Genomic DNA, 15,805 nt, shown 5'->3' with positions numbered 1-15,805 from the left:
TGATAAACATTGATTTTCCCACAATTCAATGCTCTCTTATGAGGACACACGTATGAGGTTTGACCTAGACACGACTTGCACTAATTATTACCGCCGGCGACTCATTCGGTACCTTACAATCACTAAAAAATACCTAATTAAAGCTTGGTAACGTCTCAGTTTGTACTCGTTGATCTGCCCAACAGTAAAAGTCGCCATCTTTGTTTATATTTTTTTATTTTTTTTTTTTTATTTATTATATTTTTTTATTAGACGCATAAAATCCTTAGGAAAGGATAAAAAGGGTCTTACAGAAAGAAATTAAAAAAAAAACTACAATCTAAAAAATAAAACAAAAAATAAAAACTTTTCTAAAAAAAATTAAACAAGTCAAAAACAATAAAGACAATTTGCAGCCAATGGTGAATACAGAATATGGAATGAACACAAAATGTGGCCTAATACACTGATAGTTGTTGCTGTTTTGTTCCATAGCTGTTTTTTAAGAAGACAGCTAAGGCTGGTGCTAGAGTATGGTTTGCCATAATAAAAATGAATTTATTCTGACTATTTTCTTTATAAAAATTTGGAATTTTTTTTTTTTGCAGTCAGGAATAATTTGTCCCTATGGTGACTGTAAGCTGGACATTTCATTACAAAATGTTGCTCATCCTCAACTATATTTTGGCTGCACATATCACATGTTCTTTTATCCAGCGGCACATTATTATGTCTGACTTTCTTAATTTTAAGGTCATGGTTGCTTGTCCTGAATTTTGCAATTAACCTTCTAAGACCATGGTTCTGCATATTAATTAGGTAATTTTCAATTTTTAAATCTTGTTTGAAAAGTCTGTATGTTCTTAGTTTGTTTTTAGCCAAGGTTTGTTTTCTATTATCATTATGCATGTCTAAGATCCATTGGTTCTCAAATGATTTGTTTATTTTTTTATGAATAAAGTCTAAATTTTTCTTAATTATTTTTTCACTTGAGTTTACAATGGTGACAACATCTATATCTTGCATGAGGGTTTCTACACTTGTAAACCATTTACTTTTTACATTCTTATTTACTAAGTAGGCTTCTCTTAGTAATGTGTTATCAGAGTTTGTTACCCGGTTGAAATATTTAAGTTGTTGTTTCTTGATAAAACAGTCAATGGGGTACCTTCCTAGCTCACCATAAACAGCCATTTTTGGTGTGAATTTTGAGAGACCAAGAATGAACCGACAAAATGAAAGATGGACATCCTCAATTGCAGACTTAGTTGTGCTTTCATCACCCCAAACATCACTACCATATACAATAATTGGTCTTATCAGTTTGTCAAATAAAGATAGTTGGAGGGGTATGTTTAGTGAGTTGTCATAACCGAGTTTGCATTTCAAAGCAAAGAGAGCTTTCATCCCTTTATTTTTTAAATTATTGATACCCTCTTTATGTTTGCCATTAGCACTTATAGTTATACCCAGGTAATTAATTTGCTTAACTATGGCAATTTCTTTTTCAGCGAAGAAGAATATATTATTGCTCAGGGCTCTGTTTGATTTATTGAATACAACAACCTTTGTTTTCTCTGTATTAACAGCCAGGCGCCATTTTGACGTATATATTTTTAAGTTGTCTAAACAGTTTTGTAGCCCCCTAGCAGATTTAGATAAAATGACAACATCATCTGCATATAGGAGACAACTTACTTTTAAATTATCAAGAACCGGGGAGTCACAGTTTTCAGAGTTGAAACAGTCAGGTAGATCATTTAAGAAAATGTTAAAAAGAGTAGGGCTAAGATTGCACCCTTGTCTGACTCCAACTGTTGATTTAAAGCTCTCAGTTAAACCCTCTTTGAGACCAATCGAAAATCGGGTTACCGCGAAAACAAACAAACAAGGAACGTGTGACCCTTGTCGACGCCTTCTTGCGACACCTGTGATGATTGCAGGGCGAAGGAACCACTGTTAAAGAAAAACGTTTAAATATATACAACATGGCCGCCATACATTCATCAATTTTAATACGCATATAACATTTTTTTCTCGATAAATAGGCTGGTAACCAAACATTTTTTTTCAAGGAGAAAGGCCGATGTATAGAAATAATCGCGACGAATGTGTTTACAACCGAGAACATATCCGTCTAGGGTCAGAATTTTTGTTTACGAATCGAATACACTGTTGCAAATTACACATATAATATAATATTCCTAAAACATGGATTGATAGTTTTTAACATCTGTTGAATCTGGCTCCCCAGGTTATTACTACCAATTTATTATCAAGAATAATAATCGAGTCAAGAAAAACAAAACCGCCCATTTATAAACTGTGTAGAGCAGTGTATTACACTCTTTTGTATTGCGTGGCACTATTGTGTTATAATAGATTTAATTTTGACGCAGCTGGTATGTTTCATATTTTTATTGTGAGTCTCACACAATGAGTGATTATTTAATAGACACACATTCATCATGGTGTCCACGTGAAAGTGATCGCATTTCTTTTCTCGGGGTTATTGTATTTTACCTTATATTGACATGGAACTAATAAGAAATCAGGCGAAACACTCAATCTGGATTGCTTCCGTAAATCTTAAGCACTGTGTTCTTATAGAATAGTCACAAAGCGACTATCAAACGAGAATACATGTATAGTGTTGTTATGGACTACAAATGGATGAACCAAATAATCAGCTTTTATAAAATACGGACAAATCCGATTACATTAGCAAATGACGTCATCTGAAAGTTCACATGTTTTTTATTCGTCCTTGTTCATGCCGTTGTGTTGTCACAGAAAGCGCTATCCCAATACAGTGTAAAAAAAGGACGCCGACCTACAGCGTCAACGTGTTCATGCTCTTTTAATATAGTCAGTATTTCGTATGCGTAAGCAACGATACACTCCAGAGCAAATTTTGAATGGGTCTCCGAGTTCTTGACGTACTGGGACGGAAGTTCGCACAAACCGGAAACCTGCAGTATCTCTTACTTTTGAATGAGCATTTTGTAAAATAACTAACTGTCTGACAAAATATACATGATTGCTATGATCATTGGTCAAGGGATTTAAATTGTTGAAATACTTTTAACCAAAACCTCGCACAATTTGTTTAAATTTATGCGCTTCTTAGGCTTAGATTTTTTTCAAATTTAATATAATTATTTAACAAGGGCAATCTGATAAATTCCCCAGAACCTATAAATACAAGTTACAAAATACGCATTGCAATAGAATGAATATATGCCCAAGTTACAAATCCATACAGAAATATATGTAAATATCTTGCCAATATTGTTATAACTTCTAAAATAATAAATTCTCTCCTCTCCTTTCTTGATATCGTTATTCATTTGATTCAAATCAGTAGCAGGTTTAGAATATGTTGTCGAAATTACAGGCACATATACGAGCATACAAACGTGAAGCACTATATTCAAACTCGCAATTCAGCAATTCCCCTCGTCACTTTAAAGCGGGGGAATCGTCACCTGCGCATGCGTTAGGTGGCCATAGCGTGTCATTGTTTACAAACAAGCATCTACCCATGAGCCTTTGCGTTTTTAGCGTGTTTTGTTATCGTCGCTTGGGACTGAATTCCCGCGCGTGCGCAGGTGACGACCCTCCCGCTGTAAGCGGATGCGCTCCCGTTACACGAAAGCACACTATCCCGATTACGACTGCTTGAAATACGTTTAGTGAATGCTCACTTGTAGCTTATTTTGAATGCCTCAAGTTGCTGACATTAAACAGCACTGGTGCGGATTTACATATTTCAGCCATATAAGATGACACCATAGATTCCAAGGGTCCTCGTCACATGTTTCCAAATTTGATTCCGTTTTCTGACTCATGTAGAGACATACTACGCAACATTCTAAAAAAGCTCCTACCTATAATACGTGTTTTTATGTCACGTATTACATTTTTACTATTTACATAATTTAATGTCATTTATTACATATTTTAGTGTAATCTGGATCACCTGTACTCCCGTACTACACCTGTACTACACTCGCTTGTGGTTGGCTGGTAACTGATATTAAAACCTGCCCAGAAATTCTCAACCAATCAAAATGCTATATTTCAAGGCAATAACTACATGAAATGCCGTGCGAAATAGTTTTAAGTTCCAGGCCGTTAATTCGATAATGCCCTTGGGTTTTTATCCATATCTTTTGTTATATAAACGCCCTATAGGGCTTTTACATGGGTCATGTGATATACTTAGTTTGACCATGGACGCACAAGACAGGACGCAGGAAATTATGCAGACACGATCTGGATTAACAGTAATCTGGTGGCGGCAACGCACATACATCAAAACGAGTAAACACCGTGCAGCGCCAATCTCTAGTACATCCATGCTAGTACATACACCAATAGAAGACAAACCCCAATATACATATTATAGATGGATTGTTGGGCCTCGATTTTTTTATCACGGGGTCGCACTTTATATACCGAAAGAGCCCTCGTACACTAGCTTTCCTCTGTACCGGTACTAATGGTATTATATAGGCAATTACAAAGCAAAGTTATCAGCGAGTTAGGGAGCCCGTTTGCAGGCGCATTGAACAACATGGTTTGTAGTTTAATGGCTGTCCTAATACATGTGAGAATTGATGTAAAGGCCATAACATTTATACGATTCAGAACAGAATCTGGGAATCGATAGAAAACAAGCCATGCATTGCACAGTTCCCGTTAGTTATCAAATTTGAGATATATAGATTTGTTTATAGTAAACTAATATAGTTGGAACATAAACATGCCAGAAGTATGGATCCAGAAGATAATGGTTGATTATGATGATTTTTTTAACATTAAAATGTTTGAAAATCTTGTATCTAATCGTCAAACAAGTACTTGTCTATATTGAGAAATATTCTTCTGGAACAGCATTCATTAGAACAAAATGACCACCAGTCAGCCATTTTAAATCCGATCTGAAAAATCTATCCATAAACATCAAGATCCAGTTTGGGAATGCCAAAAATGCTAGATTTTTGATGATTTTTTAGCACCAGAATGGCTGCTATTTAGAATCACACACACCCAATCACACCTCTCTGATGCAGGTTTCCCCCCAAATGTTATAAAAATAGTCTTTTTTTTCAGCTTTAATTTTGAACCAAATAGATAGTCTTTCAAATAAGACTGTTTAGTTTAACAACTGCAATTACAGACACAAAGAAAGCAAGGAGCAGACAGCTAAGAGCAAAAAAAAAAATGGAAGTGCAATAAAAAACGAGACAAACCCAATGAACACAATGAATCATGGGTAGGAGTAGTCCCTGTTGTCTCAGTTTGTACTCGCTCGTCTGCACAATAGTCGCCATCTTTGTTTATACAAGACCCATATCTCGTGCATACGTGGCATGACAACCACCGCCCTTCAATCGGATGACTTTTTGTGTTTGTAAATGAGCTATATCTGCTTCATTCGATTTTTCACATACATTCCAAAGAAGCAATACAAATTAATAAACATTCTGTAAAAATTGGAAAGCATTTATCTATGCTTAATATAAAGTACAGTAATTCCCATCAATAGATATTAAGTTTATATACAGATAAATGTAATCTACGTATACAGCAAATATCTAAATGTACAAGAGCTGAACATAATCCAGGAGACCAAAGTAAACATGCGTTACCCACACTTGTGTAGCTTTGAATAAATTATGCGATTGCAGTACTGTAAAATACTTCATTTTTGCTTTAATTTAATTTTCACTATTTTTGCTAAAGAAATGATTCAGTGAAAATAAAATCTAACGAATATACCTTTTTTTCCCATATTTTACATTCAACTAGTCAAAAATCAGTGAAAATAAATTCCATACAAAAGACCCAAAAACTCTTTGAAAATTAATTCCAACTAAAATAAAGTCTTTTACAGTAACTTGTAATCTACAGCAAATATCTGAAGAATGCACAAGTATGATGCTCCTTCTAACATTTTCTTTACATAGTTCTGGTACACCATTATGGAATCAAGTGATCAGTGTTCATCATGTACTAATTACGCAAATCATGAAAACATGTCTCAAGTTGTAGTACAAGAATGAATCTTTAAATCACTTGTAAAATGTGACAATAAACCTTAAGACATAATAAGTGAATAAATTGTTGAGGTTGCATGCAGGCTTAAAAGTAGCCCAAGGCAATTTTAACAACTCCATGAAACAAACCAAGACAAAATTTGAACAAAAAATAAATTACAAATAAAGATTGATAATCAACCCCTTCTTTTTGTAACTGAAATAATTTGGAAAAAAAAACAAAAAAACATACTGTTCGAACAGTAACTTAGTAAAGGTCATCTTCAGAGTATTTGTATACAACAAAAGATCCATTTTTTGAAAGACATTAAACAAGAATATTATCCATCAGTACTTTTGAACAGACCTGCATGATTATCTAAACAAGGAAATGATGGATGGAATATTTTAATGAACCATTTCATTACCAAGTCAATTTTTGTAACATGCAGGAGGGGTAGTTCCACAGATTTCTGAAGACTTCAAAGTTTCAAAAAATTATGCATTGTCTGATTCTGTCTTGTTCAAAAATTAACATTGCATTACATTGATAATATTTTAGATTAACAAATCTGGCATCGATAGTAACAATTTGTGCTATTTTTTTCTTCTTTACAATCCAATAGTATTCAGAAACAATACTAAATGTTTCAACTGTCCGCTAAATATTGCTTACAGACAATATATAATTAAGGTAGTCTGCAAGCAATGAAACTTGCTGCAAGATTACCTTGACTTTGATTATTGTAAAATACTCAATTTTAGTTGGAATTAAGTTTCGCTGATAAAGCTTTTTGGGTGTTATGTATGGAATTTATTTTCATTGATTTTTGATGTGTTGAATGTGAAATATTAAAAAAAGGTATATTTGCTGGATTTTATTTTCACTTAAGCATCCTTTCAGCAAAAATAAATTCCAAGCGTAAATAAAGTATTCTACAGTATGTCGCTTTATTTTATGTCACATCCAAAAACTATCATGAAAATTGTAATTTTTGTAGCCATTTAGCATTGGTTATGGTAAAATGGTTTTTGTTTGGTATACATTGTGAAAAATATGCACATACTTAAAAGATGTGTTACACATACCTAAATACTACGGTAGTACCAGTAGTATTCCAACAAATAATGCTGCTGTATTTGTTCTATTAGAAGCTCATCCTTTTATAGAAGCAGACATAAACCACAAAGGGTACTTGTTGTACATGTACAGTGTATACTGTGAATTTACACAAGCACATGTGCTAATATTTTTTAAACATGAATTCCTTAGAAAACATTTTCAAAAATAATCCATTTATGCATGTTTTCAGCCATTTTTTTTTTCAACAAAATATTTCGTACTGTGTGTAAAAAACTCTAAGGTTGATAACATATAACTGAAACAACATGTAAACACATTTATAACAAAAGAATTTGGTAATTTTCTTTCGTATTTATACCAACAAATGACCTTAAAAATGACACTTTCTATCGTTGTATCCAAACCTCACACTGGGATGATATTTTCAGTTTCGGGTTTACATTGAGGTAAATCAGACAATTATTTTACTAGTACCTTTGGAGCCTAGTTTCTGATATACGATTGGTGGATCAAGAGCATCCTACCTTAGGTTAAACAGTCTCAATGGAGGAGAGACCAAACCCACAGGTTCATACAGTAATAAATGAAACTGTGGGAGAATCCTGCTAGACGCAGGAATAAATTGCCATTATGATTGGAAAGAGCACACACAGTTCAAAACATAAAATACAGTTTCAGTGGCAAAATTCATCAGCGGTCATTTAACCAAAAATGATTCTATTGTATTTATAATGTAAGATTTCATTCACAGGAACAGCCTCAAATCATCGGGTGGCAAAAAATGATGTGCAATGGGATCTAATTTATGAGAACCTAGAGCAGTGGTGACAAGGTTATCTGCAAAAGATGATGTTCACAAAATCAAACAATAGCGTCAAAATTACAATAGAATTTGGAAAAAACAAAACTGGTGCAAAACCAATCATGTTAAATTGTTATTGTCAAGCAACAACAATTTTACAGCTCCTAAATTATACAAATGTAATTACTGATATGAAAATAAATAAACATCAAAGTTAAGAAAGCAGATTTTGATTCCTTCAGTACATAGGCTGCCCACCAAAATAACTTCTGAGTCTGTCTTTGTTTTGATAAAGACACCAGGAACTTGATAATATTAAACCAATCGTACCACCTCTTGCCATCCTTTGTAGACCCCCTGAAAATCAATTTAATTTGCATGTGTAAGAATAACAAGATGAGTAAAAGCCCAGGCTAATCCGCATAAGCGGTCGTTCAATTACAATAATCCTCTAAAACACTTTTTTTTTTACTCTGATCAACCTTGAGAAACTTGTCCATGAAATTATATATAATTTTTCTAAAGATTTGGTTATTTTTGTATCTTCACCCACAATAAATGAATGGCCGCCAAATGGCCACCCATATACGTATAATAATGTATATCATCATTGTACAACTCGCAGCGGTATTCATAGGTGATAGTGGGCCATATTTTATAATTTTTTATTTTGCAAATTATACCCAAATTGTATTGCCTTTGTGTAATAATGAAATACTTTCAGATACACAGAAAACGGAAAAGGTCCGACATTTTCGGACTTCAATGATGAGACATAGAAATGCTGCGATGCTCGTTAAAATTTTGTGAGAAAAATATTTTCAAAAGTCAGGAAACCAGTGTAGCACTGACTTTTGAGAATTTTTGTTCTTACGAATGCTATAAGATGAAATCATGAAAATTGAAAATAAATTAAATGGTTTACATACCCGCTGAGCCATACAAAATTCCTGTCAAAGTGCCGGCTCCTACTGTGTTGGCTTCGTCTTCTGTACCTCGAATTTTTTCAAATGTGAATCCAAATATACTATACATAAGTGCTAAGAACAGAAATAAAAAAAAAATTACATCTATTATTTCTAAGTTTACAATTATTTCTCGGTAAAATTTACTGTTGCATGCGGTGCACTGTCACATTTGTACAGCCAGATTGGCAAGCCAGTTTGGTTATTAAACATTCAATTTTGTGTTGAACACATAACTGTGGTTCAAGTCACTCATGCTATACTTGTGGACTTAGATTATTTGTCTAGCCATGTGTTCGACATTATTTTAATATTTCCCCACTATTATACAATGCAAAACTGGGTGTAAAAAAAAATGTGTTGGCGTTGTGTCGCCTGAGCAATCCCAGGTCTATGGTTTGTCTACAATACTACAGAACTGTGACCTCTCTAGTTTTACAAAAACTTATAAACCAATGTGAATGTACCAACATTGTTGGTTGTATTGACACGATTGTGACAAATACATTGAAAACATGCAAGAATTAACCCTGAGGCTATAGCTACATGTACCATTATGTTAACACTGCAATATTACCCATAACTCCAAAAATGTGTTTGGCTGAAACTCCTCAAAAAACAATCAGAAGTAATTCATTTAGAATTCATTCAGAGTGAAATTTAGCAGCACAGGTAAGGACAACATTGCAAATTGGTTAATGATATAATGCAATCGTGACATGTAATCACTCGCCTGAATAACTTACCTATTACACCGATGGCATTTGCTGAGGCAGCTCCTTGTTTTGTGACAATATTCAACATTCTGCAACAAGATAAGAGGAAAATGAGAACTGCCAGATAGCCGATTTATTTTTAAAACAGGACATCTACGGTAATACATCGTCCCTAATCATAGCTAAAGAGAATATTAACTGAACTATAAATGCTGGGAACAAACAAAATGCGTTCAGGAAACTATGAATAAGTTACAAGAAATATTTTAGGATTGGTTCTTGTTTTAAATTACTGGTTAGCAAATCCATGCATGTTGGAACACCGTTTAATAACCATTTGCCAATGACATTCGAACAGGCGATGCAAATTGGAAGCCTAATTGAATGCAAACATCCAAACATGGTGAAAATAATCAAAATTTGAATATTTTAAGGATATATTTCCCACAATTTCCGTAAATGTAAACACTTTAAATAGTTACAATAAGTTTCTGTGAAGTAAGCAACCGATGAATTCAACCATGTCCTACATTTAATGAGACATCAGAAGATAACCAGACTAACAGAAAATAAAATACATTTTGAAATGACCCTAAGGACAATTTTGTGATCTTTTCACATACGCGTGTCTGCCTTTTTTAATGCTAGGTAGGATACTTACTGTGACATTTTAACTTTTCCTGTTAGTTCTGCTGTTGCCGTCCTTCCAACTCTAATACCATTTAAACCTCCATAAAGAGCACCTACATGTATGAATGTTAACAATAAGTATGATGGAGAAATTTGCTCTCGTCAGAATATGCATTCTGAGATCATTCCTAAAGCTTTACTGGTGTTTTGGGACTACCGTTAAAATCCTATTATAAACTGCGGTTTATATTACAATGTATCAAATAAAAAATTGGGATCAACAGCTCAAGTTCGGGGTGCGGTTTCTATTATGTACATATTGCAATCACTAAATGGGCGTGGTCATTTTTTTTGCACATCACTTGCACAAAACAAACAATACACCGTACAATCTTTTGAATATAAGCTAACTCCAATTTAGATGTCAGGGAAGAGTGATAAGCGTCACGCCACAAAAAAAACTGTTCACATGAAAAAAAATATACTCAGTATATTTAATGTAATATGCATTTATTTTTTTAATTTTCTTCGTAACGAAAAGTATATTCTGACAGGAGTTTCAAATGAAAACAAACATTAATGCATTGCTTAGTAGAAAATGATCATAGTACGGCACTAAAAAAGTATGGTACCGTTGGTACGGTAACGCAATCCGGCCATGCTTCGGCTCACAAGTGAATAACTTACTTGTTTTCGAAGTGTGGAAATTGTTGATTATTACTCAGTAGTGATTATAATAACGCACAAAAATAAATTTGTTGAATTGTTATCAAATACAAGGAAAATTCAACTTAGTTTAACCGTAAGCGAATTATTTCGGTCACATGTAAACGATCGATGTGATAAGACATCCGCCATGTAGTTTGAATGCACACGAAACATTACTTGACCGGATAGGTCAAGTCGCTAATTAACCAATCAAAATGCTGGATGGTGCCCACGTGTTCAAATTACCTTAGCTCATTTAAATATGTTAATGAAAGGTCACCGGCTTCATGGTGAACAAAACGCGGAAGCGATTTACCGATAATGTAGTGCGATCTTTTGGCTTTGATTTCCATGGGAAAACGACATGACTTTTTTTTAAATCAAGAAATTAGTTGTTTTCGAAAGATAAACTGAGCATTAAAAAAGAATTTAACAGTTTTTCGGTGATAACAGCTCATTGTCGAAAACTTACGACACACGGACGTATTCATAAGGAGTATTGACAAAAGTTGTTGCAAGAACAAAAGCAGTTTCACTGCGTGTTTGAAATCCTAACACTATTGAACAATAAAGAGGTGTGAATATTTTTAGGCACGTTGTCGAAACAAATGAATAGGATTAGGAACAATGTACCAGCTGGTTGAAACAAAGTCAGTCACGGTCTTGTTGAATTGGGGGTGCGGTTAGTAATAGGTACTTTTCATGTTTTCAATTTTTGTTGAGAACTCTTTAACACAGAAGCCGAAATCGGGGGTGCGGTTACTATTAGGTATGCGGTTTATAATAGGATTTTAACGGTATTGTATGAAATATTTTAATGGTATGAATTACTGTAAAATACTTTATTTTAGCTGGAATTAATTTTCGCTGAAAAGACTTTTTGGGTGTTTTGTATAGAATTAATTTTTCACTGATTTTTGACGAGTGTAAAATACAGGAGAAAAGGTATATTTGCTGGATTTTATTTTCACTGAATCAACCCTACTACAGTGAAAAAAGTAAAAATTAATTCCAAGCAAAAAATAAAGTGTTTTACAGTATTGCACATTCCAGAAAATACATGTATGTAACTAACCATTTTCAGCACATTCAAATTTCATTGATCATTTCGTTTTTTTAGATGGTTGTTTGTTATAATTATTTGTTAAGGGTTTTTTGTATAGAATTCACTCATGCATGAATTTAAAAGGATCTCATCCAATACAAATTAGTGTTGCAGTAATTTTGAAGAAGAAGAAATCCAAGTGAATTCTTAAATATTTGACACAAATTTGCACACATTCAATTATCAAAAATTTCAGATACCGGTACATATAATAGCATAGAAGCACAGGAATAACGTCAGGAAGCAACTTCAAAATTGAAGAAATGCAAATTCCAGAATTGCTACATACAACCTATTTTTTGATATAGGGAAACAAAAAAACAGGAGCAGATTGTAATGTTCAGAGCCCTAGTTATGTATTGAAATGAGCAGAAAAATATGTACGGTGCTTTGTCTTATAAAAATGCACACAGAATGCATTAATGCATAAAATAAAAAAATGTGTGTCATTATCCCAAATTATTTAACCAAGAGATGTTATATCGCAATCACCTTTGCTCTGTTTTTTGAAACTATGCCCTGGTAGATTATATTTCCATAATTCAGTTATTTTATGACAGAAAATGTACATGTATGTCAGAATGGTGGTGACAAGATGTACAAGTTTAAAGTTTTTGTCCGGGACAAGCGAATAAAACATAGAATGCGTCTATTTTGACATGTGCGAGAGGGGTGTCACCTGCGCACATGCGGGAATTGAGTTCCAAGCGACGATAACAACACATGCTAAAAATGCAAAGGCTCATGGGTAGACGCTTGTTTGTAAACAATGACACGCTATGGCCATCTGACGCATGCGCAAGTGATGACTCCCCCACTTTAAAAGACATTGTCAGCAAGGCAAACATGCCCTCTAGAGTTTATCTTGAGATTCAACAGCGCGAGTGTGAGAGAAAGAGAAGCAAAACAGTGTACGGTATTGTTTGTGACTGATTGCTGGCAATTTTTTCAGAAAACCCCAAGTTTGTTTGATGATTTACAAGATTTTACAATTGTAATCTTACAGTAAAAGGCATAAAGCTGGGGAAGTTATAAATGTTTTATAAATATAAATTTTAATGAATCAAAATTCAAATTGATCAATCAAGAAATAATATAATGGCGTGTTCTAATTAATGTTCAACATTATTCAATCAACATGCCCTTATTATGTTATATGCATTTGCTATTTGACTTGAAAGCTTGCACCTGCATTATGGTCATAGAACGAGTGGAGCTCTCATTATTAATCATATACTAGTATTTGAATGAAAGTGTATGATGAGTAATCCTGTGTACGTGAACTTACAAATAGACTAATACACAGTACTTACCGAGCATTACTGAACTTCCTATTTGTGAAAAAGCTAATTCGAATCTTCCTCTCTGTTGTTTTTGTCCTTCAGGTAAAATAAATTCAGATCCCTACAAAATGAAAAGTTATTGTCTGATATGTGAAATTGTATAATGACATGGATCACATTTGGTCATCTAATCTGATTAAAATCATATCTTTTGAGGCTTTTATTCCAATTAATTTATTTTATTTAAGCCAAAATTTTTTTTTTATTTTCTGCTTGTGAAAGCCCAAAAATCAAACAACCCCCATAATAAGATTTTGTTTGCCAGATCTAAAATAACTAGCTTAGTCAACCAATCAGAGAAGGCCTTGTATACAGTGATTCTGTTGTTTGTGGATATATATTGCCTTCCGTAATTGGTTATCTGAGTTTGGAAGCTGTTCAGATCTTTGGGCTTTCACAATCATGAAAATGTTTAAAAAAAAGCCCAATTATATAAGATATGATTTTTATCAGATTTTAGGCCTTCTTACCTGATTGATGAATCTTGGGTCTATATTGAGGTAGGGTGAAAAAGTACTTGATCCAGCAGTAACTAGAAATGCAAAAAGAATATGCTTAGAGAGGTGTGGTAACAATTAGATTGTGATTGGATGATAGATTCTAAAACCTTGGATTTGAATGACAAGAAATCTGGTTGTTGTCCCTTAAACAGGATTACATTCTCTTGTCATCACACCCACCATTGCAATCACCGTAGTTATGCAGGTCTTAGGATCAGTGGATGTGATAGGAGGTGAGAAAATAAGTCTTGTGGCTCTAATGTCCATGAAATTGTTGACTTGATTTGAATAATACACACACTGTAGTTGCACAATCCACAGCAAATGCACTTATGTCTATGGTCAAAATAAGTCATCTTTAACATGTGCATGTTGGTTTATTTGTGCTTCTATTTACAGATGCGCTTTTAGCAGAGCAAATATGCTATATAAATTTTTGCAGTTTCAGACGATTACAGTCCAGACCAGTACATTTGCATTTGTGGTATCACAATAAAAACTTGTGTTTTTGCCCTGATTACAATGTCTCATTTCAGCTTGTAATCAAAGACTCCATTCATCTGTAAACTGTAGCTGCAACCAGTCAGAAAGTGCATTACTACATTCACATTACAGGATCTTGGCACATGCCACATTTTTCAATCATTTATGTTTGGAGAGGGATTACAACAGTTGCATTTACGGACACACTTGGCTCATGCCAAAATCACGCCCTCATTTGTTGACCAAAACAAGGTAGAAGACAAGGATACAATGATCTATTTCAACACATGCACAATTGTCCAGACAAAGTTGTACTGGGATATTTGTATTGGATTCAAAAAATTATTGCATGGCTCACTCTTGTAATGTTGGAAAGTTGTAACATGCCGACTGACGGGATCATGTGCTAAAAAGAGACTGGTCAACTGGTAAAAAAAACACAGTCACTGCGGGCTGAAAATCAAAATAAAACTATACTGTTAAATTATTTATTTTCACTGGCATTTAATTTCACTATTCCGAGCATATTCACTGTGTTTTAATTTCACGAATTTGTCAAGAAAACAATGAGTTTTATTCTTATATGACATGTACATGTAGGTTTCATTTAGCAGATTTTACTTATCAGCGAAAATGAAGAAATTGAAACCCAGTGAATAATTAATACTCTTACAGTAATATTTAATTTTAAATTTGCCTTGATTTTTCATGCCGAGTATCGATGAAAAATCATGAAAAATTTAATAATATGTAGTGCTGATCGATTTAGCTCTCAAGTGAATGAGCAATCACGGTCCCTCAATTCGTCATATCTAGCCTGTGGTGCAAAGGACGGAAAAAGGTGTAACATATTTCAAAGGATATGCTGCGAAAATGACAATGACATCGGACCAAACAACAGCAAGTGGGAATTTTAAAACTTGTAAACACAGTTTCAAGTGACCGTGGCATTGTCATGCCGCAGCACTGTGTACGTGACGCAGATTTGGTTCAGTCTTGGTCACGATGGTTTTCCAGATCGGATGAGATGACTCGAGACAACTGTACTAACCTGGAACGTTCAGCGATGGATCGGACGCTCCATAACTTCCAAGCAATCCGGAGCCATATGCCGAATATGACTGGTTGTCCATCTCACGAAAAAAACGCCAGTATTTCGCGAAAATAGTCAAATTACGCCGGCACTAGAGAAATACGAAACAGTTCTGCAAAACGCATGCGTGAAACCCATAATGCAACAGAATTTTCAGTCTCGATCACAAATGTCCTCAATTGTAGAAAACAAATATTGTTCTTTAAAGTGAATTTTGACAAATAATGTTATCCCATCGTTTTTATAATTGAAATATCTATGTTCAAATTTGAATAATATAACACATTTTAAATTTTTATATTAAATTAAACAAGTTATGGTAAATTACATCCAGAATGAGGTTCGTCAACTTT

The 15,805-nt window shown here is 33.9% G+C and overlaps 1 protein-coding gene across 1 annotated transcript; it reads right to left on the bottom strand.

The window, feature by feature from the left end:
- Window positions 1-8,015: 8,015 nt before the first annotated feature.
- On the bottom strand, window positions 8,016-15,592 carry LOC102803145 (mitochondrial import inner membrane translocase subunit Tim23-like). The gene is made up of 7 exons (XM_085493632.1): window positions 15,411-15,592; window positions 13,847-13,908; window positions 13,347-13,437; window positions 10,252-10,333; window positions 9,621-9,679; window positions 8,839-8,949; window positions 8,016-8,266 (listed from the first exon to the last, which is right to left on the bottom strand). Exons 1-7 carry the CDS (start codon window positions 15,490-15,492, stop codon window positions 8,148-8,150), a joined length of 606 nt encoding a protein of 201 aa, XP_085349758.1. The 5' UTR covers window positions 15,493-15,592; the 3' UTR covers window positions 8,016-8,147.
- Between the last annotated feature and the right edge of the window lie 213 nt (window positions 15,593-15,805).

Source organism: Saccoglossus kowalevskii, chromosome 19, assembly GCF_978046115.1.
Source record: "Saccoglossus kowalevskii chromosome 19, keSacKowa6.1, whole genome shotgun sequence".
In the NCBI taxonomy this organism is placed as follows: Eukaryota; Metazoa; Hemichordata; class Enteropneusta; family Harrimaniidae; genus Saccoglossus; species Saccoglossus kowalevskii.
This window is presented reverse-complemented; position numbering and strand designations above follow the sequence as displayed.

Coding starts and splice junctions, on each gene's coding strand:
- LOC102803145 (XM_085493632.1), bottom strand. CDS start 15,492: ATGGACAACCAGTCATATTCGGCATATGGCTCCGGATTGCTTGGAAGT. Junction 10,334..13,346: donor AGGAAGTTCAGTAATGCTCG/GTAAGTACTGTG, acceptor TCATACATGTAG/GTGCTCTTTATGGAGGTTTA. Junction 8,267..8,838: donor AATTTTGTATGGCTCAGCGG/GTATGTAAACCA, acceptor ATTGATTTTCAG/GGGGTCTACAAAGGATGGCA.